The following is a 22,188-nucleotide window of genomic DNA, read 5'->3' as shown; positions in this document are numbered from 1 at the left end:
TGGATAAAAATCAATGATTTTTTAACAAATTTAATCAGATTTTTTAAAATTTAAATTGGATTTTTAAAATAAAATGTTTTTGGAGGAAAAACCTTTCTAAAGATAGTTTTCTATTTAGAATTACATTATAGTCCAAAGGCTATTCATCAGGAAATAAGGTTTTGTTTAAAGTTTTTCATGTGTGCTAAAACTCAGTCTAAGGGTTGTTGTTTTTTTTTTAAAAAATGTTTAACCACATCAGTTAACAAACATGGATACATAGGTTCTAATGTTATTGTTTTAGTTAAATAAATTGTTTAAATTGTTACTAAGGAAATGATTATTCTTCTCCTTCCATTAAAGTACAGTAGAAATGTTGTCCAAATATAAGCAGTTAACTTATTAAACCTCACAATAATTTCACAATTGTCTGTCTATGTATTTCTAATAGTATAACCAAATCTGTATTTTTTTATATAACTGTAAAAACTACTCTGAAAATTTATTATTCCAAAAATGAAACCTTCATCTGATTGCAAATATTAAGATTATACCAGCAAGAATGAGTCTTTCTGTAAAAAAAAATCATTTAAATCAAGTCTTACTGACTAGTGATTTAAATCGATTTGATTTAAATCAAATCCTCCCTGCTGAGCAACCACGCCCTCAGACAGACCCCACCACAAACACACACACACACACACACCCCAATCTCCGGGGCGAAGTTTGGCCCCGTCACCTGCAATGGGGAATCTGCTGGAGGGAGGCCAAGCTCCACTCACCCGCCTGGCCTTGGGCAGCCCCCTGGGCATCACATCTTCCGCATGTGCCTCTCCCAAGCAGATGCCCCCAACAGCACCTGCCCTCTCCCTGCTCAGCTGCCCCAGCGACCAGCCCAAGGGATGGGCCAGGGTGGCACAACATGGCAAGATGCCCACTCAGAGGCACCTGGGCCCAGGCAAACTCAGGGGTGCCAGGTGCTCTTTCTGTGTGCAACAGGACTGGCACCAGCTGCCCAGCTGCAAGGCTCTCCTTGGCTCCCCTGGCAGGAGGGAAGTTGGAGAGGGTGGCATCAGCCCTGTCTCACACGGCACAGTCGCCTGAAGCCAAGCAGAGGGAGCTCAGTTGCTGGAACATTAATAATAATAATAATAATAAATTTTATTTATACCCCGCCCTCCCCGGGCTCAGGGCGGCTAACACCAATAAAATCACAGTAAAAACATAATAAGGGGGGATTTAAAATACAGGTTAAAATGCAATTTAAAATGCAGTCTCATTTTAGTAGTAGCGGCCCATAAATAAAACCATAAGGGGAGGGAAACATAAGGGTCAGACTGATTCCAAACCAAAGGCCAGGCGGAACAGCTCCATCTTGCAGGCCCTGCAGAAAGATGTCAGGACCCGCAGGGCCCTGGTCTCTTATGACAGAGCGTTCCACCAAGTCGGGGCCAGTACTGAAAAGGCCCTGGCCCTAGTTGAGACCAATCTAACCACCTTGTGACGTGGGACCTCCAAGGTGTTGTCATTTGTGGACCTTAAGGTCCTCCATGGGGCAGACCAGGAGAGGCGGTCCCATAGACTCTTAATCTCAGGGTTGTGGGCAAAAAGATTTCTGCATTCGTTGCAGGGGCTAGGCTAGATGACCCCTGGGGTCCCTCCAGCTCCAGAATTCCATTTTTCTAAGGCAGCGCCTGTGCCAGTGTCAGGATGCGTCTGCTGCACACAAGCCACGTGGTGGCAAGCCCCAGAGTGCCACGTGGTGCCGTGGGGAGTGCTGTGGGTGGGTGGGGAAGGGGAAAGGTAGCCCCCACATGTGGGCAGAGGGCGAACGTCCTTCTGAACCTGGGCCTCCACTGCCAGGTGGTAATGGTTCTTACAGGCCAATGTGCAGGATTTAGCCCCGTGAGCTAGACCGTAAGCCCAAAGGACTCGCACTCAAGACCAGCAGAGGCAGCTGCCAGGAAGAGGGGTGCTGAAGCCCCAAGCAGCCCCCACTCTCTCCCCCCCCCCGGCAGCCCAGATAGCAGACGGCAGCTCCCTCCTCACACCGCCCCCCCTGGTTTGAGAGGAAAGAATCTTTGAAAACGTGACAGAAATGTCGTCTGTTGCTTGGAAACCAAACGGCAAAACCAAGCGAACCCCCTAAATTACTATTCTTAGGTTCTGGAGCGGGTGGTCGCAGACCAGATCCAGGCGCTCTGGGAGGAAGCGGGTTTTCTGGATCCATTTCAGTCGGCGTTTAGGCCTGGTTTGAGCACAGAAACTGCTTTGGTCTCCCTGCATGATGACCTCTGTTGGGAGAGAGAGGGGGAAATGTGCCCCTGTTAATTCTCCTCGACCGCTCAGTGGCTTTCAATTCCATCAGCCATGGGATCCTTTTGGACTAGGGGTGGGTGGAACCGCTTTGTGGTGGTTCTGGTCCTACTCAGACAGTTTGTTCCCAGAGGGTGATGCTTGGGGGGGGGGCGGGTTCTTTGGCCCCATGGAGCCTTCACTGTGGGGTTTTGGAGGACTCAATTCTATCCCCTATATGCTGTTTAACATCTACATGAAACCACTGAGTTGTGTTATTCTGAGGTTTGGGGTACATGGTCAGAAATATACTGATGACACACAACTCTACTTCTCCTTGACACCTGCAGGTGAGGCAGTGGAAGTGCTGGAAATCTTGCCTCAGTAATGGACTGGATGAGAGCCAACAAACTGAAGCTCAATCCAGATACGACTGAGGCTGTTAGTGGGTGGTTCCTCAGACCAGCTGGCTGGGAGGTGGCCTGCTTTTGATGGGGATACGCTTCCTCTGAAGGAGCAGGTTAGTAGCCTGGGGGTCCTCCTGGATCCTTTGCTGTCGTTCGAGGCTCAGGTGGCCTCAGTGGCCCCGAGTGCCTTCCATCATCTTCGGCTGGTGGTCCAGCTGTGCCCCTATCTGGACAGGAATAGCCTAACTACTGTTCCCTATGCTCTGGCAACCTCAAGGTTAGATTACTGCAATGCGTTCTACGTAGGGCTGCCCCTGAAGACGGTTTGGAAACTTCAGCTGGTGCAGAATTCAGCGGGCAGGTTGCTCACCGGAGCAAGACAGTTTGAGCATCTTACACCAATCCTGGTCCGACTGCACTGGCTACCAATTAGTTTCTGGGACCAATTCAAAGTTTTGACCTATAAAGCCTTAAACGGCTCAGGACCGCAATACCTCAAGGACCACCTCTCTCCATATGAACCTACCCGGTCCCTGAGATCACCTTCCGAGGCCCTTCTACATGTGCCTCCTCCTCGAGAAGTCCAGAGGGTGGCAACACGAGAACGGGGCCTTCTCTGCAGTGGCTCCCCGTCTGTGGGATGCTCTCCCCAGGGAGGCTCGCCTGGCACCACCATTACATATCTTTAGGCACCAGGTGAAAACATTTATCTCTAACCAGACCTTGGCTGATGAACATTCTTTGGCCTTTTCTGTTTCGGGGGGGGGGGGGGCAAGGGGTTTGCTTTTGCTCTTGTTCTTATCACGCATTTTGGCCTCTCGCTTCACATTTCTATGTTGTGAATCGCCCTGTGGTCTTCAGATGAAGGGTGGTACACAGATTTAATAAATAATAATGAATAATAATACTATGGTGCTCGTTCCACAATAAATGGTGACCTATGAGATTAGGAAAAGAGATACGAGGGAGTTGCCAGTGCCCGCCCACCCCACAAAAAATGGGTAATGCTGAGTGGCCAAGAAACGTGTGGGAGGGTGGGAGGAAGGAAGGGAAGACTAGAAGCTTGTCTTTGACAGAGCCACAAAAGACGGGCGGGTGCCTGTCCCCACCCCCAGAACACTTGTCGCCTCCGGCACAAGACAAATTGCAAGAGACAGGCCAACGCCCAGGAATCTGCCACACTCCAGCCCCCCAGAGCTGCCTGTGGGTCAGTGGAGCTCTTGAGGCACAAACACAAGGCAGCTGCTGCAGGATCCAAGCACAGCAAAAGCCACAGAAAACCCAGAAGGAAAAATGTGGGGTGTTTCATACCCTAGCCGTAAGAGCCCCAAGGAGAGGGTGTGGCTGGGAGCGACCCACAGAATCATGGAATTGTAGTGGTGGAAGGGAACTCCAAGAGACATCTAGTCCAGCCCCCGGCATTGCAGGAATCAGTGCTGCCTCCCTGCCACACTGCAGGACCACCCCACACTTCAGTTCTCCCCCCCCCCAGGACTCCAAAGTCTGGGGTTCTTCAGAGACCCCCAAGCAGCAAGCAGCCCAAATGAACTGTGCAGCCCAAGCAAAGGGGCACAACCCACAAATCTGGAATGGAATGGGGAGGCCATGGGGACTGTGAAATATATATATATATATATATTCAAGCCCTCTGCCCCCAATACACTTTTTTGGGGGGGGTGGAGAAGAGCAGAGTTGACCACTAAGCCAGTTGCCCACTGTCTGGCACCAAGCAGAAGGCAATTTGTTCCAAGCCAAGCTTTCCTTTGCAAATCCAGACTTGAGTGTCTCTTCAGTGAAGGTGGAACAAGCTGGTTTTCTGCTGCCTGGATTAAAACTATGAGAAAGGATATTTGGACTAAACACCTGGAAGGACTTTCTGGCGGAAAGAGCCGTTCAGTGGCAGAATGGACTCTCCTTCCTGGGAGGTTTTTAAGCAGAGATCGGACAGCCATCCGTCAGGGATGCTAGAGCTGAGATTCCTGCATTGCGGGGGGGGGGGGGGGTGGACCAGAGGACCCCTGGGGTCCCTTCCAACTCCACAGTTTCTACAATTATATGATTCCCTTTCCCATGGTTAGCTCAGAGTTAAGAGTCCCTTAAATGGGAAAGGGCACAGGAGCAGAACCTGTTTCTGGGCCCCAGGACGGCTGGATGTCCCAGAGGCAGAGAGCAAGAACCCCTTGCAAGCCTTGCTCTCTCCCCCCCCCAGCCCAAAATTGCAGAAGGGAAGGAAGCAACTTCTGCCAGAGCTTCACTGTGATACAAAATTGCCTGTAAAACACACAGGAATATCTCAAATATATTTAATTCAACTGAGATCTTAGGAAGATTAAACTACAAGGCCAAAAGTTTCAGCTGTGTGAATTCGTCTTTCGCCAGTGGGAACAAAACAAAGAAGCAAACGACACACTGGGCATCTCTACAGTTTTGCCAAATTATATACAGTCCTACCTTGGTTTACAGCCGCTTCAGGTTGTGTGTTTTCAGGTTGCGAACCGTGTCGAACCTGGAAGTACCGGAATGGGTTACTTCCGGGTTTCAGCGGTCTCACATGCACAGAAGCTCCGAATCACAACCTATGCATGCGCCGACGCAGTGCTGCGGGTTGCGAATGTGCCTCCCGCACGGATCACGTTCGCAACCCAAGCGTCCACTGTATATTTAATTCAACTGAGATCTTAGGAAGATTAAACTACAAGGCCAAAAGTTTCAGCTGTGTGAATTTGTCTTTCGCTAGCAGGAACAAAACAGAGAAGCAAATGATACACTGGCCATCTGTACAGTTTTGCCAAATTATATACTGTATTTGAAAGAGGGGCTAAAAAGTTCTGCCAGAGCCCCTCTCCTTGATCCATAGGAACACAGGTGGACTAAAAGCAAGAATGTCTCATTTTGTATCAACTGAAGGGGAAGCTGTATCCAGTTAATGACTAAGCAAAATATGCCTCCTAAGAGGCGCCATAAAAAGACCAGAAAGTATCGTCCTTTATGCTGGAAACCTCAGGCGAAGAAACTCACTTTGCATTATGGTGTCTCTTTCCCAGAGAAGAAGCTCTTAGGGGATATGTGAGACCACAACGACACTGAGACCTTCTCCCCCTGATGCTGACAGGGCCTGAAAGCAACACAGTCACCTCAACAAGTCCTAACAAGAATCAGAGAAGTGCAGAATCGGAAAGGACCCCAAGGGCCATCTAGTCCAACCCCTGCAATGCAGAAAGAACCCAGGATGATCCAAAGAAAGGCAAGCCAGTTATTGGGGGCTCCACGTTGGTGCTGACCTATCAGAATGGCCCCTGGTTAATGGAGATCTTGGCTAAAGACTCCAGAGGAAGCTGGATGGTCGTGGGGCGAGAGGAGAGGTCCTCCTCTTTTTGAATCAGAAGCTGGCTAGAGAACTGGAAGTGGGGAGCAGAGACAAATGGGGCTGCTCCCCATAGAGGGATGTGGAAAGCGCCCCCAGAAAGAGCAGAATTAGGGCATGAGCTTTTTAATTTGTCTGGAGTCGGGTGAACAGTGAGGTGAAACTGGAAGCACCAAATCCCTCACGCGAGAGATCATTAGGAAGGAACCGGAAATAAAACTGCCATCATGCCATCTATAATGTGATTTGGGAGGCCTGCGCCCCGTTCTATTCGCCTCTCCTCCAAGACGATATCGCACAGCTGGAGAAGGTTCCGAAAATGATGGAGAAGGGGATGCAGAAACCCCCCTCTGGGGAAAAGTTGCAGCATTGGGGGATTTTCCATTTACAAAAAAGGTGAACAAGAAGTGACAAGACGGATGTTTATAAAATTAGGCACAGTGCAAAGTTTTTCTTCCTGTCTCGCAATGCAGCTTCGTGAGCCGCCAACGAAAGGGAGATCCAGAACTGGCAAGAGAAAGTCTTCCTTCAAGCAACTTGTAGTCAACTTGAGGAATTTGATCTGGTCCACCTGCAGGGCTCCTCCGAGGTCCTCCTGGCCTGATCACCGCTGGCACACACCTGGTGAACAGGTATGGCACAGGTAACAATGCCAGGGCTTTTCAGGTACTGGAGGTACCCAGCTGGCCTCCAGCGAGTGGCAAGGCCAAAGGAAGGCAATTCCTAAAGGCTGAGGACCACGTGGGTCAGGCAAGTCACCGGCTTCAGCACCCAGCCTCCCCAACGGGGCCACCAGGGACTTGACCAGCCAGCTGCTGAGGTGCCCCCCAAATCTGGGCAACAGCAATCTAAACATGGCCAGACCAGTCTTAGAAACTCAAATATATCAGCTAGGCGCCCAATGGCACCTGAGAACTAAGGTTATAGTCACCAAAACAGAATGTCTACTTGCCATTTTTGGGCAAGATGGCTCTCTAAAGTCATTTTTCAAATGATGGATTGAGTGTGACTGAACATCCAGCCAGTTCATATGACAAGGCTGAGTTGGGTGAAGAGCTTTGAGAATTTAAAGGAGGAAAGTCCCTTGATCCAGGGACAATCCACATATATATTGGCCTATCCCACCGACCTCACCGACCTCTTTTTCTTAAGGGTGACACAGATCATTCATAACACAGGGATATTCTTCGCAAGTGTGAACTAGGCTGGGGGGTGGGGGAAGCAAAGATAAGCCACAACAATTCACTTTAACATTGGTCTCTTCTCCTGCTCAAGGCTGCATGGCAAAAGCATTTCGGTTCCTGAAATTCATTCTGATTGTGCAGATAAAATAGAATGGATAGAATTCTACAGGACGTGTTGCTAGTGTGTGAAAACAGTCAGGATCCAAGGTGCAGGCACGCACCTCCAGATGGTGGAGACGTCAGGCACCCTCCTGAAACTCAGGCATCTTCACTTGGTTGCAAGTGGCCAGGAGCCAGGTGCAAAATGCGCCTGGCAGATTTCGAACATAGACCCAGGACACCCAAGGAGGCTGCCTTTGAGGAGTGCCCTTGGCTGCACCTGGATGCCACATAGAGATTCTGGAAGGGAAAAGGACACCCACAGAAGGATACAGGATGGGTGCAGAGTTCAACGCCACCCTCACCCCTGGACTTCCAGCATTGAAGGCCAGAGCTGGATGAGTCCTTGGCATAAGGCTGGCACCTGTGGGTTGACCTGGCATTTCCAGCTCTTGACAAGATCCCCACCTCCGAAACCAGTGATGCCCCCTCAGTCCCAGGTGTCTCCTTTCAGGGGGGGCTCTTGCAAGGCTCCTCCCTTCCTACCAAGCAATGAATGCCAGGCCACAGATAGACAGAAGGCACCTCTTTTTGGTTTTTCCTGCTGCCGCCAAGGCCCCATCCTGCCCCTGGCAGCAGAGTGGACATACTTTTGAGGCTCCTACCAGCTCCCAGCACTGCGCTGGTTCACCAGAAGTGGCTCAGTCATGCTGGCCACAGGACCCAGAAAAACTGTCTGCGGACAAATGCCAGCTCCCTCGGCCTATAGAGCGAGATGAGTGCTGCAACCCCAGAGTCGTCCGTGACTGGACCTAGTGGTCAGGGGTACCTTTACCTTTTTACTAGCTCCCAAATAGTAGCGGGAGGCAGAAATCCCCCTGCCCTGATGGATCATCAGCGGAAGCTCCATGTGGCTTCCATTCCCTGCAGCAGCAACCTCCCTCCCTCTCATCCTGCCAGCTTCTGCATGTCTCTTTCCTTCTTCGTCCGCCCAGGGATGCTCAGGAACAGTCCAGACTCTGCCCTTCTCTTCACAGGGGTCCCCCCAAGTACACCCCAAGCTCCCCCAGATGCAGATGGCCCTTCCCAGACACCACCCTCTCTCTCACCCCCCCCCCCCGCCCTTTGTCCCACGCCAATCTCTCACCCGGAATCGTTTCCTTCCTTTGAGGCTCCCCGAGAGCTCCTGCCAAGCAGCACAGGTGGGGAGGTGGCGCTACAGGTTTGCCAACCTGCCAGCGGAGCGCAGGTGCTGTGCTGCCTCAGGGCAAGGCTTTCGGAGCAGTTCCACGCCCAGGTCGTGCGCAGAAAGTGCCACCCGCCTTCCCTGCCTGACAGCTTCCACTCCCCCAGGCTGCCCTTCTTAGCAAGGGAGAGGGAAATGGGGTGCGGGCAGAACAGCTGGCATGGCTCCCCCCAGAGCCCTGCCCCCAGAGCCCCCCCAGCCACGCAGAACAACAGCAATGGGCGCAGGCAGTGCCACGCAGAAGCGCCTCCTGCGCAGAGAGACGGAGCCGCCAGCAGAAACCAAGGGAAATGGAGGGTGCTGCAATCGCCACCACCATCGCCACCATGGCACTGAGCCCCCACCCCCAGGGTCCGCCCCAGAGGGATGCTTTCACACCCTGACCCCAGCCAAAGGAAGAAGGGCTCTCTGGCCTGGGCACTCCAGCCCAGGACCCTTCCAGAGAACACCCACTGGGCCTCAGAGCACCGGCATGAAAACAGTGCCTCTGAGCTCGTGCAGAGAGCGTTTCTATAACTGAAGCCAGGTTCACCACAGAGTTTACCAGGCAGGAGAAGTAGAGGGTGGGCAGCCTTTGGTTCCTTGGAGGGGTTTGGGGCCCTCCTCACAAACTGCCAGGCGTCCTTGCCTGCAACAACGCCCGGTCAACCTCCCAAGCCCAGGACCCGCTTGCTGGAAGGTGGATGATTTGGGGGCTGCCCACCTGTTTTTGGGGGGGCTTCCTGGGGTTCAGAATGAGCTGCTTTGCACGCCAGGCTCCACTGCCCAACCCTGGAGGTTCTCCAGACCCCCAGCTGGCCAACAACCCCCCATTCCTTTGGGGTGCATCTGGCAGCATCAACATTTGCCAGTCCCCTCTCTGGCCAGGAAGGGCACAGCCAAGGGCACCCACAGGCATGGGGTGGGGGGGGCACAGCGCCACCCAGGGAACCTGGCGCAAGAGAGGCTGGCTTTGTGCGAGGATGCCAAGAGGGTCTCCTTTCTCCCCCTCCCCGCACCCAAAACCAGGGTCCCTTGCAAAGTGCCAACAAACTCTGCCAAGTGCCAAAGCACGTGGTGCGGTGGGGTGGGGGGGGATGCAAGAGGAGAGAACGGAAGGAAGGAAGGAAGGAAGGAAAGGAGGAAAGAAAGGAGTGACATTTGGCAAGGGATTAATCACAGCCTCTCTGCAGAGCCAATAAAACCTCCCCCCCCCCTCGAGAGCTCCATTTTCTGCTGCAGGAGAGAGAGATGCACACATGACAGCCCCCCCCCCCCGGGCGGAGGAGGCTCCTCTGGCAAGGCAGGCGCCGCACAGCCCCTTCGGCCGCATCCTTCCCAGAGCATCCCCGAGGCCGCGCGGCGCCTGAGAGCCCCCGCCCCATCCCTCGACCTCCCCCCCCCCGCCGAGGCCGCCGCCCCTCCTCGCCCCCTGCCCTGCCCCCCCCCGCCCGCCCGCCGGGGGTCTCACCCTCGATGGAGATGACGTGCTCGCGGATCTGGCTCTGCAGCGCCAGGTCGTCGACGCGCTCGACCAGGTCGTAGATGGCGTAGATGTTGGGGTGCACCGACTCGAAGCGCCCGATCTCGGCGCGGATGGCCGCCGAGTTGGACAGGCCGAACTGCGGCGAGGGCGCGCCGCCCGCGCCCGACGGGCCCGACGGGCCCCCCGGCGCCGCCAGGCTCTGCTGCGAGCCCGGCCCGCCGCCCTGCCCGCCCGGCCCGCCCTGGAAGTTCATGGCCGGCGCGGGAGGAGCAGGAGCACGACGACGACGACGGGGAGGAGGAGGAGGACAACGGCGAGGGGGCGGCGGACGAGGCTCGACGGGGCGGCGGCGGCGGGGCGGCTCAGCGGCGCGGGGCGGCGGCGGCGTCCGGGGCTGCGGGCTCCCGGCGCTGCATGGCGGCTCCCGGCGCTGCTCGGCGGCGGCGGCTGGTCCTCCTCCTCCTCCTCTCCGGCCGGCGGCCCCGCCAGCAGCACAAGCAGCAGCGGCAGAAGCGGCGGCGGCGGCGGCGGCCCCGCGTCACGCAGCCGCCCCCGCTCCTCCTCCCGCGTCAGCGCCGGGCTGGCACCGCCCCCGGACGGAGGGAAGGAAGGAGGGAAGGAGGAAGGCAGGAAGGAGGAGAGCGGCCGAGGGGAGGAGGGATGCAGGGATGCGGGGCCGGCGGCGAGGGAAGGAGCCGCCTGCGCAAGCCCGGCCAAGGCTTATGTAAGGCGCGCGGCCGCGCCGTCGGGGGGAGCCGCGCGTGGCCCTCGCCCGCCCTGCGGGGACCCTCGGAGGGGGCCGGGCGGGGGTCCCGGGGCAGCAGGAGCCCAGCAGGAGCGCGGCTGGCAATGGGGCAGGCCGTCGGGGCGATGGATCAGCCCGTCCAGCAGCCTTTTCCCACGGGGGCCTCCCGGGAAGCAGCCCTCCCGAAAGGGGAGCCGAGACAACGTGGCTCCTAGCCTTCGCTAGCCCCCTCCCCAACCTGAATCAAATATGGTGGGGGCGCCCTGCATAACCAATCACAAGATGTGGCACGTGCACACCATTTTAATGGCAACCCCCATCAACTTTGGGGGGCTCAGCCCCCACAGATATTTTATTGGGGGGGGTGAAGGGTTCTCGCCCCCTAGGAGATGACTCCTGTGCCTCCAAGATGGCCTTCTCCACCCCCACAGCTTGGCCAAAGCGTCCTTTGGAAGCCCATCACTTGAACTCTGTGCTGAGAAGCCCTTCCTCCCTTCCGCCTGCCCAGTTTGATGCCTCCAACAGGGGAGGGGGCAGCGGCTGCAGTTGGGGGGTGACCCACGCCTCCTCCAAGGCCAGGGGCGTAGCGAGGGGCTGGCTCCCGCTGAGGGTCCAGGCCCAGGGGGAAGGATGCTTCACAAAAAATTCAAAGAAAGATGGCAAGAGCCAGAGACTGAGAGAGCTCCTTGACCAAGAAGGGGGCCTGGAATGGGTCAGTCTCTTCCCTCAGCCCAACCCAGAGAGCGGGGAGTCCATTTCATTTATTTCAGAGACTTCTGCCTTTCAAAACACAGTTTTCTCAAGGCTTCTCACAACATGTGTAAAGCATTTTTTGAGTAGGAAACATCAAGATCTAAAATATTAGCAACAAATAAAAAAAAAATTAAGTAGCAAATACCAGTATTTAAATTATTAAAAACTAGCTGAACAGCGTAAATCAGGCCAGCAAAGCAAGATGGGAATGGCAGATTCATAGGTGTTTTTAAAAAAACAAAAACCCAACAAAACACAAAGAGGATCATTAATTGAAAATCCAGTCCATCTTCTCTCTAAACTTTCTAAATATGTTTTTTTATCACTCATTGCTTCCTTATCTTTAGTTACATCCAGGGCTTTTTTCCAGCTAGAACTCACCAGAACTCAGTTCTGACCCCTCAGGTGGGCGCCATTGCCATTATAAGAGAACAAGGGAGGCCTTCATGGTGAGTTCTGGCACCTCTTTCCCCAGAAAAACAGCCCTGGTTACATCGCAGAACTGTAGCCTTGGAAGGGACCCCCCAGGGTCTTCTAGTCCCACCTTCTGCAATGCAGGAATCACAGCTAAAGAATCATTGACAGATGACCATTCAACCTCTGTTTAAAAAACCCAGAGGAGGGTCCAAAAACTTCCCAGATAGAACATTGCGCCATCAAACAGCTTCAGGAAGTTCTTCCTGATGTTTAGTCAGAATCTCCTTTCTTGCAACTTGAATCCATAGGTCCAGATCCTGCTCTCCAGAACACGAGAGAACAAGCACGCTCCCTCCTCCATATTGGGAGATGGCTCTCATATCTCCTCTCAGTCGCCTCTTTTCCAGGCTAAATACCCTCAGCTCCAGATAGGTAGCCGTGTTGGTCTGCCATAGTCAAAACAAAAAAAAACTCCTTCCAGTAGCACCTTAAAGACCAACTAAGTCAGTTATTGGTATGAGCTTTCGTGTTCATGCACACTTCTTCAGATACCCTCAGCTCCTTCAACCACTCCTCAGAAGGGTTAGTTTCCAGCCCCTCCATCATCTTGGCTGCCCTCCAGCTTGTCAACATCCTTCTTAAATTGTGGGTCCCAGAACTGGACACAGTATTCTAGGTGTGGCTTGACCAAGTCAAAATAGAGATGGACCATGACCTCCCTTGACCTGGACACTAGACTTCTGTTGATGCAGCCTAGAATAGCATCAGCTTTTTTTTGCTGCTGCATCACACAGTTGACTCCTGTTCAGCTTGTGGTCCACTAAGACCCCTGATCCTTTTCCCCATGTCCTGCTGTCAAGCCAGGTGTCCCCCATCCTGTATTTCTGCAGCTGGCTCTTCCTGTCCAGGTGTAGAACTTTGGGTTCCTTCCAGCTCTATGATTCTATGCCCTGAATCAGGGATCAGCAAACTTTTTCAGCAGGGGGCTGGCCCACTGTGCCTCAGACCATGCGGTGGGCCGTACTATTATTTTGAAGGGAAAAGATGAATCAATTCCTTTGCTCCACAAATAACCCAGAGATGCATTTTAAATAAAAGCACACATTCTACTCATGTAAAAACACGACAGTCCAGATTTAGAAGGCAATTGGGCCGGATCTGGCCTGCGGACCTTAGTTTGCCCACCCCTGTCCTGAATCTTCCAACCTTCAGAGTGCACATTGCAGGATCCAGCCCAGCCCCTCGTCTGTATGGGTCCTGAGTTCCCTGTTCCCTTTGGTTGGGGGTGTTGCTCCCAGCCCAATCCCGGATGGGCTGTTCAAAGATGCTCAGGGCATGGGCTGTCCTTTTCACACCATTCTGGGCATCTGCGTGTGCTTCCTCCCCCCCCCCACTCCCGAACCCATGTGGAGTCTTGGCATTTATCCCTCCCCCCCCTCCCTGCCGCCTAATTGCTGCATGGGATTACTCTGCCCAGGAAGGAGATGCGCTCGCTCAACACGCCTCCCCAGAGAAGCCCAGTTTTGACCAGCAGCCCTGTGCCTTCCGGGAGATCAGCTAACTGGGGGTCAGTGGAGGGCTGCAGACCCAGCCCCCACCCCATCGCTGGCATCTTCTTCAGGCCCAGAGCGGCACCCCCACCAAGTGCCTGCACACACATCCTGCAGTTAATTGGCACCAGCTGCCTGATCAGCTGGGTGCTAATTACCCCCAGGCCCTAATAGGAGGTTTGGGTAGCAGAGCCCGAGTGACTCATCCAGAGGGCAGCAGGAGACAGGCAGGGAAACCTCCCACAGCTGGCGACAGACAGACAGACAGACAGACAGACGGACGCACGCACAGCCCTCACACCAAGGCTGGACTGCAGCTTTTTTGCATTCCTTGGGATGCCCAGGAGGAAAGAGCTCCCCTTGCTGGCTCAGGCCGAAGGGTGCCCAACTGACCCAGGATCCTGTTCTGAACAGATGCCCTCATTGGGAAACCAGTAAGCAGGATCTGGGCACAATAGCAGCTCTCCCCTCCTGCCATTTCCAGCGAATGCAGACCCTCCAAGTGCCCCCATATTCCAGGGACAGTCCCAGATGTACAGAAGCCATCACAGTTTGTGTTTTCATCCTGAAATGTCCTGCTTTTCCTTAGGACGCCCCTATTTTCATTGGAAATGGTGGAGGGGATGGTGGTCTTCAGAAGCATCGCTGCCTCTGACTGTGGATGCAGAGCACAGCTTCCTGGCCAGGAGCCATCGACTGCCTCTCTTCCTCCTCCATGAATTTCTCCAATCCTCTTTTAATCCCTCTGCCATAGGAGCACGTTCACCCAGGGCTTTTCCAGCTGCACTGGCTCCTGGTGGAGTACAGGGTCAGATTTAAGGTGCTGCTTTTGACCTTTAAAGCCCTTCACGGCCTAGGACCCTCGTACCAGTGAAGCTGGTATAGCACCGGGTGAATGTGATCCTGCGGCCAGGACCCCATAAGGAGTCTCGCTGTGGCATTCTGCACCCGCTGGAGTTTCTGGGTCAGTCCAAAGGGCAGCCCCACGTAGAGCGAGTTACAATAATCCAGTCTGGAGGTGAACTTCACTTGGATCACAGTGGCAATCTGCGCCTCCATGGAAAGCCTTTTTCGGGCGGGAACGCCAATTCCCTCCCTGCCCCCCCCCCCGTAATTCGAAAAATGTGAGGAAGACTCATATGTGGGAAAGGCTCCAGGTCCATATCCTGTCCCCCAGAAGGTACTGTTTGCTTATTTCAAGCGCGTGGAGGAAAGGGCTGTTGTTGGCTCTTAGCCAAGGGAGTTCTGCTTTGCCTCCATTAATTCCTGTTGCTGGAATCCGCACTCGGGTCTTGCTTGCGGGTTTCCCATTGGAGGCAACTGGTTGTGAGAAGAGGCTGCTGGATTAGATGAGCCAGCAGGGTCTCCTTATGCTTTTATCTATTAAACCTATTAGTTTCTTGTCACCTAAAACCGTCTCCAAGCAACATACACAGGAGAACACTATAAAAGAGAATTATTATTATCACCATTATTATGTATAGCACGCTTCCTCCAAAGATCACAGGGTAGTTCACAACATGGATCATTCTTCCTGTATTGCACGGGATTGAACTAGATGATCCTTAGGGGTCCCTTCCATGATTCCACAAAATATTAAAATTCCATGCAGCATATAAAGAAACAAAAACAGAGAAACCCCAAACAGTGATCACAATGGCAGCCCAGGAAGGAAAAACAGCATGTGTCCCGCCCCCTCATGAACCAGCAAATGAAAATAAGGACTTGAACGATGACACACACTCGGCTCCAGCCCAGCAGTCATAGAAGCATGGCATTGTAGTGGGACCCCCAGAGGCATCTAGTCCAACCCCGGCAATTCAGAAATCCCAGCTAACCCATAGTGGGTCCAACAGTCATGAAGGCATTTTCTGCCTATGCCATGGAGAGAAACGAAGGCCTCGTCAACCTGGGAAAGTAGCCCATCCAGGAGAAGGAAAACTCTTATCCTAAACCTCCATTTGTGAAAACAAAAAAAAATTCCTTCCAGGAGCACCTTAAAGACCAACTAAGTCAGTTCTTGGTATGAGCTTTCGTGTGCATGCACACGAAAGCTCATACCAAGAACTGACTTAGTTGGTCTTTAAGGTGCTACTGGAAGGATTTTTGTTTTGTTTTGACTATGGCAGACCAACACGGCTACCTATCTGTAACTCCATTTGTGAGAGAGTCTTCAGGAGTAAACCCCGAGGTGCAATTTGTAGAGAGAGAAGAGAAGGCAAGGAGTGATGTCCAGCGGATTGCCACACAATGTGCTGGTGATGGCCTGGGACTCGGAGCCAGAGGAGACTCAGTCTGCACTGGACCCTTTGCCTCAGGCATCATCTGAACCAAGCCTGGGGCCTGATCCTGAAGAGTCCCAGTCTGCACAGGTTCCCCTGCAACAAGCACCAGCTGGGCCGAGTCAGGGGCCTGAGCCTACCCTGGCTCCAGATGCGGGGATGACCTCGTTGCCTCCAGCTGGGCCATCACTTACAGCTGCTCCACTACTGGTTGGGTCAGGGGAGGCTGAGGCGGCCCCTGGGTCTAGTAACCCACCGACGTCTCCTGAGCTGCAGAGACTGAGGTCTGAGAGAAGGAGAGACCTGAGTACTCGCAGGAGAAGTGCTCACCTTTGGGTGAAACAGGGAGGTGAGTCGCTGGGGGATCAGGACCAGCCGTTACCCCGACAAAGATAAAAGGCTGTCGGATCCCACCCCAGGTTGCGGAAGCAACATTGCTGTGTGCCAGATCCTGTACCTGACCTTGCCTGGTTTCCTGCCTTGGCCCTGTCGGGCTGACTCCTAGCAGAACCTTTGGATTCTGGACCTCTCCTGGACCACGTTTCATGGGTTACCCCCGGGCCCGGCTCAGTGCCAGTGGCTACTGGCTAAAGCTGTGTCCGAGCATTCTGCTCACTGCTGTCAGCAGCACCGCTTGCAAAATGTACGAAGGCATGAAGAAAGCCTTTGGGCAACAGTCAGGAAAAATGCACCACGGAAAACATTGTCAGGAGAGATCATCACAGACTGCAGCAAGCCAATAAAGTGATGGGCAGAGCACTCTCAAGAACGCTACTCACAGGAAATTGACAGAATCCAGACTCTGCCTGTCTTGGAATTCTAACAGGCTGGTCCCTCCCTTGACCAACTAAAGAATGCCCTCAACTCTCAGGCATGTGGAAAAGGCGCAGGGCAGGATGGAATCCCCCAGAAGTGCTGAGAGCCAGATTCCGTTCCTCCCTCCCGACTCTTCTTGCAGTGTTGGGAACAAGGATCCGTGCCACAAGACATGCACGACTCCAGCATTGTGACAAAGGTGACCACCAGGACAGCAAGAGCTACCATGGGATCCCTCTGCTACTGGGGGGGGGGGGAAGCCTCGGTCTGTGTAGCTCTCAACGGACTGTGGTCACTCACCCACAGGCTTTATCCCGGCCGAGTCACAATGTTGTGAGCACAACACTGAGCCACAGTTGACATGATGTTCTCAGTGCGCCAGCTGCAGGAGGAATGCTGAGAGCAGAGATGCCCCTTGTACATCAAGGCCTTTGACCTCCTCAGCCAAAAAGGACTCTTCACGTGGCTCCACCAGATAAGATGTCCACCTCAGCTTCACAAAGCGATGATGTCTTTCCACAAGGCCATGCGTGGCACCGTCCCATGCGATGGCTCATCCTCAGACGCCTTCCCCACAAAGAGTGGTATCAAGCAGTTGGAGGATGGGTGGTGGCTAACAGATTGAGGTTGAATCCTGACAAGACAGAAGTCCTGTTTTGGGGGGACAAAGGGTGGGTAGGTGTGGGGGACTCCCTGGTCCTGAATGGGGCAACTGTGCCCCTGAAGGACCAGGTGCGCAGCCTGGGAGTCATTTTGGAGTCACCGCTATCCGTGGATGCGCAGGTCAATTCTGTGTCCAGGGCAGCTATTTATCAGCTCCTTCTGGTACGCAGGATGAGACCCTACCTGCCCGTGGACTGTCTCGCTAGAGTGGTTATCTCCTGCTTGGACTACTGCAATGCGCTCTACCTTTGAAGGTGACCTGGAAACTACAACTAATCCAGAATGTGGCAGCTAGATACCCTGGTACTGGTTTGAATTAACTAAATAATGTTTTTTTTTGTTTGGTAGGTATTTCTAGGGGACGCAGGTGGCGCTGTGGGTTAAAGCCTCAGGGCCTAGGGCTTGCCGATTGAAAGGTCGGCAGTTCGAATCCCTGCGGCGGGGTGCGCTCCCGCTGCTCGGTCCCAGCGCCTGCCAACCTAGCAGTTCGAAAGCACCTCCGGGTGCAAGTAGATAAATAGGGACTGCTTACCAGCGGGAAGGTAAACGGCGTTTCCGTGTGCGGCTCTGGCTCGCCAGATGCAGCTTTGTCACGCTGGCCACGTGACCCGGAAGTGTCTCCGGACAGCGCTGGCCCCTGGCCTCTTGAGTGAGATGGGCGCACAACCCCAGAGTCTGTCAAGACTGGCCCGTACGGGCAGGGGTACCTTTACCTTTACCTAGGTATTTCTAGTCTTGTAAAATTTTTTGTTTTAATGTTGTGTATTTTTATTTTTTCTCTATTTCTTTTATATAACACACATTTATTCTAGATGTTTAATAATTTGATTATGTATACTGTAAAAACTATCTTAAGTCTAGAAATATCCAATGTAAGATTAGTTTGTGGGTTTTTTCTTCTTTCTTTGTTTTATTTTTTTGCATGTAATGTATGTTTAATAAAAGTAAAAACAACAACACAGAATGCGGCAGCTAGACTGGTGACTGGGACCACATAACACCGGTCCTGAAAGACCTACATTGACTCCCAGTACATTTCTAAGCACAATTCAAAGTCTTGGTGCTGACCTTGAAAGCCCTCAACGGCCTCAAAGGCCCAGTGTACCTGAAGGGGCGTCTTCACCCCCATCGTTCTGCCCGGACGCTGAGGTCCAGCTCCGAGGGTCTTTTGGTGGTTCCCTCCCTGTGAAAAGTGAGGTTACAGGGAACCAGGCAGAGGGCCTTCTCGGTGGTGGCGCCCGCCCTGTGGAACACCCTCCCATCAGATGCCAAGGAAATAAATAACTCTCTGACTTTCAGAAGACATCTGAAGGCAGCCCTGTATCAGGAGGTTTTTAATGTTTGATATTTTATTGTGCTTTTAATATTCTGTTGGAAACCACCCAGAGTGGATGGGGCAACCCATCCAGATGAACAGGGCACAAATATTATTATTATTATTATTATTATTATTATTATTATTATTATTATTATTATTATTTAAGCAGGGCTGTGGTCTTCTTGCCCCAACCCTCTTTGGCACATTCTTCTCCCTGCTGCTCTCCTCTGCCTTCCTGGGAGACCAAAGTTGGTGTCTGGCGATGGGGGTCTGCGATGGGGGTCTGCTCAACCTGGCACATCTCCACACTGAGACAAAAGTGGGGCTGATCCTTAAGTGAGAGATGTTTGCAGATGACGCTGCGGTGACAGCGCACTATGAGGAAGCTCTGCAGAGACCCCTCAGCCGCTTTGCCCAAGTCTGTGGGGAGTTCGGCCTGATCACCGGCCTGACAAGGACCAAGATCCTGGGCCAGCACATTGCCAGCACTCCAGGCATCAGCACTGGGGGCCACATGCTTGAGGTGGTGGAAGGTTCTGTTACACTGGGTGTGCTGGGCCCAGGGGCAACCTGTGAAACGCGGTCCAGGTCCGGTCCAGAATCCAAAGGTTCTGCTAGGAGTCAGTCCGACAGGACCAAGGCAGGAAACCAGGCAAGGACAGGTACAGGATCTGGCACACAGCAATGTTGCTCCCGCAACCTGGGGCGGGGTCCAACAGCCTTTTATCTTTGTTGGGGTAACGGCCGGTCCTGATCCCCCGGTGACTCACCTCCCTGTTTCACCCAAAGGTGAGCACTCCTTCTCCGAGAACTCAGGTCTTTCCTTCTCTCAGACCTCAGTCTCAGCAGCTCGGGAGACGTTGGTGGGTTACTAGACCCAGAAGCCGCCTCAGCCTCCCCTGACCCAACCGGTAGTGGAGCAGCTGGAAGTGAAGGCCCAGCTGGAGGCAACAAGGTCATCCCTGCATCTGGAGCCAGGGCAGGATCAGGCCCCTGACTTGGCCCAGCTGGTGTTTGTTGCAGGGGCAAGGCGGTATACAAATTAAAAATGATGATGATGCCCTGCAACCGAAGGATTGGGGGCGTCACACGACAGGACAGAATTCCAAACCAAGAAGGGCTCTCCCAAGGCCACACTCCTGTCTCAGCGACCTCTGGCTTGGTCGTGGCCGTAGAATGGAAGATGGCAGGATCCCCAATGGGGTGCTGGCTTTGGGCACCAGGCCAACTGGCAGAGCAACTCTGCCTTACCAAGATGTCTGCCAGTGTGACATGAAGGCTGGCAACATCAGTCCTGCCGTGTGGGAATCCCATGCAGACGACCCCAGTGCCCGGAGACAGGCAGGCAGGCAGGCAGGCAGGCAGGCCCTGCATCTATAACAGTGACCAGAGAAGGAATGACGGCTGGGAGGAGAAAGGCCCTGGTGCATTTGCAGCAGCACAACTGGACACCTTCCTCTGCCCCCGGCTGCAACAAAACATATCTCTCCTGTATCAGTCTCTGCAGCCACAGCAGGTGCTGCTGTAATAATAATAATAATAATAATAATAATAATAATAATAATAATAATAATAATAAAATAAATTTTATTTATACCTCGCCCTAACACCAAGAAAATCACAGTAAAAACATAACGGGAAAAAGCGGGGGGAACCAATTTAAAATACAGGTTAAAATGCAATTTAAAAAGCAGTCTCATTTTAAAATAGCCGATAAATCAAGACCATAAGGGGAGGGAAACATAAGGGTCAGACCGAGTCCAAACCAAAGGCCTGGTGGAACAACTCTGTCTTGCAGGCCCTGCGGAAAGATGTCAAGTCCCGCAGGGCCCTAGTCTCTTGTGACAGAGCGTTCCACCAGATTGGAGCCGCGGCCGAGAAAGCCCTGGCTCTGGTTGAGGCCAGCCTAACCTCTCTCTGGCCTGGGACCTTGAGGATGTTATTATTTGCAGAGCGTAAATTTCTCTGTGGGGCATACCAGGAGAGGCGGTCCCGTAGGTACGAGGGTCCTAGGCCATGAAGAACTTGAAAGGTCAAAAGCAGCACCTTAAACCTGACCCTGTACTCCACCAGGAGCCAGTGCAGCTGGAAAAGCACTGGGTGAATCTGCTCCCGTGGCAGAGACCCCGTGAGGAGCCTCGCTGCAGCATTCTGCACCCGCTGGAGTTTCTGGGACAGCTTCAAGACCCTGGGTAGAGTGAGTTACAATAATCAAGCCTGGAGGTGACCATTGCATGGATCACAGTGGCCAGATCAGGGCGAGAAAGGTAAGGGACCAACTGCTTAATACGGCAGAGATGGGAAAATGCCACCTTTGCTGTGCCTGCAACCTGACCTCCGTGGAAAGGGAGGCGTCAAAGGTTACACCCAAGCTCTTGACAGAAGGCACTGGCACAAGTTGGGCCCCCGTAAGAGATGGGAGTTGCCCCCTCAATCCCATATCGCCCCGTCCCAGCCAGAGGACCTCTGTCTTCGAAGGATTTACCGTATTTTTTGCTCTATAAGACTCACTTTTTCCCTCCTAAAAAGTAAGGGGAAATGTGTGTGCGTCTTATGGAGCGAATGCAGGCTGCGCAGCTATCCCAGAAGCCAGAACAGCAAGAGGGATTGCTGCTTTCACTGCGCAGCGAACCCTCTTGCTGTTCTGGCTTCTGAGATTCAGAATAATTTTTTTCTTGTTTTCCTCCTCCAAAAACTAGGTGCATCTTGTGGTCTGGTGTGTCTTATAGAGCGAAAAATATGGTAACTTCAACCGGCTCCCACGTAACCATCCAGCCACAGCTTCCAAGCATCTGGTCAGTGTGTCCGGGGCCGAGTCAGGACGGCCGTCCACCAACAGATAAAGCTGGGTGTCATCAGCATATTGAAGACACCCCAGCCCAAAGCTCCGGACAATCTGGGCAAGGGGGCGCTTAAGATATTAAAAAGCATTGGGGGGAAGGATTGCGCCCTGTGGGACTCCACATACCAAGGTGTGGCGCGGCGACAACTCCCTCCCTTCCAACAGCTTGACTTTGCCCTCAAAGGTGCATTTTCCCAATGTCTCCCTAGCCAGACGGATGCCATTCAAGCAGACCGTGCTGCTTGAGACCATCTAGCTGTATATTGTCTACACTGACTGGCAGCTGCGGCTCTCCAGGGTTTCAAGGAGGCGTCTCTGCCAGCCCAGCCTGGAGGTGCTGCTGGGAACTGAACCCGGGACCTTCTGCCTGTCGCTGAGCTGCAACCCTAATAATACACTGAATCACAGAGGGACCACGAGGGTCATCCAGCAGAGGCTGTAGGCTCAGGCGCTGCCCTGCCTGGTGCTGCCACCGGCGCCGTTTGACTGGCTCTTGGGGTTGGGGTGCGGACGGGGAGGCATTTTCCTCCTGCGCAATGCCATCCCTCAAGGCACTAAATTCATCCTCTGATGGGGGGGGACGGGACACAATGAAGCCGAATGTTGGAAGATTCAGGGCAGATCAAAGAAGGTCCTTCACACAGCACAGAGTTATCCTGTGGAACTCTCTGCCTCAGGAGTGCTAGATGGCTTTAAAAGAGGGTGAGAGGAGGAAAGGGCTTTGGATGGCCAGCTGCCTGATCCTTCTCTTCTTATGGATCTG

General features: G+C 53.3%; 2 protein-coding genes across 4 annotated transcripts in view; both read right to left on the bottom strand.

Moving 5' to 3' along the window:
- The window catches only part of AGAP3 (ArfGAP with GTPase domain, ankyrin repeat and PH domain 3), a 102,607-nt gene extending 92,045 nt beyond the window's left edge, over window positions 1–10,562 (bottom strand). Inside the window, exon 1 of one of the 2 annotated variants that reach the window (XM_083703991.1) lies at window positions 10,025–10,562. In XM_083703991.1, the coding sequence (XP_083560117.1) occupies window positions 10,025–10,292 (268 nt within the window). In that variant the 5' untranslated portion in view covers window positions 10,293–10,562. The remainder of the gene's footprint in view (window positions 1–10,024) is intronic. The other variant, XM_083703993.1, reaches the window with a different exon arrangement.
- LOC310827696 (uncharacterized protein) overlaps window positions 1–22,188 on the bottom strand; it is a 751,453-nt gene that overhangs the window by 489,943 nt on the left and 239,322 nt on the right. The window lies entirely within an intron of this gene.

The sequence above is a fragment of the Podarcis gaigeae genome (assembly GCF_964106915.1).
Source record: "Podarcis gaigeae genome assembly, chromosome: 12".
NCBI lineage: Eukaryota > Metazoa > Chordata > Lepidosauria > Squamata > Lacertidae > Podarcis > Podarcis gaigeae.
Note: the sequence above shows the minus strand (reverse complement) of the source record. Positions and strands in the feature narration are given on the sequence as shown.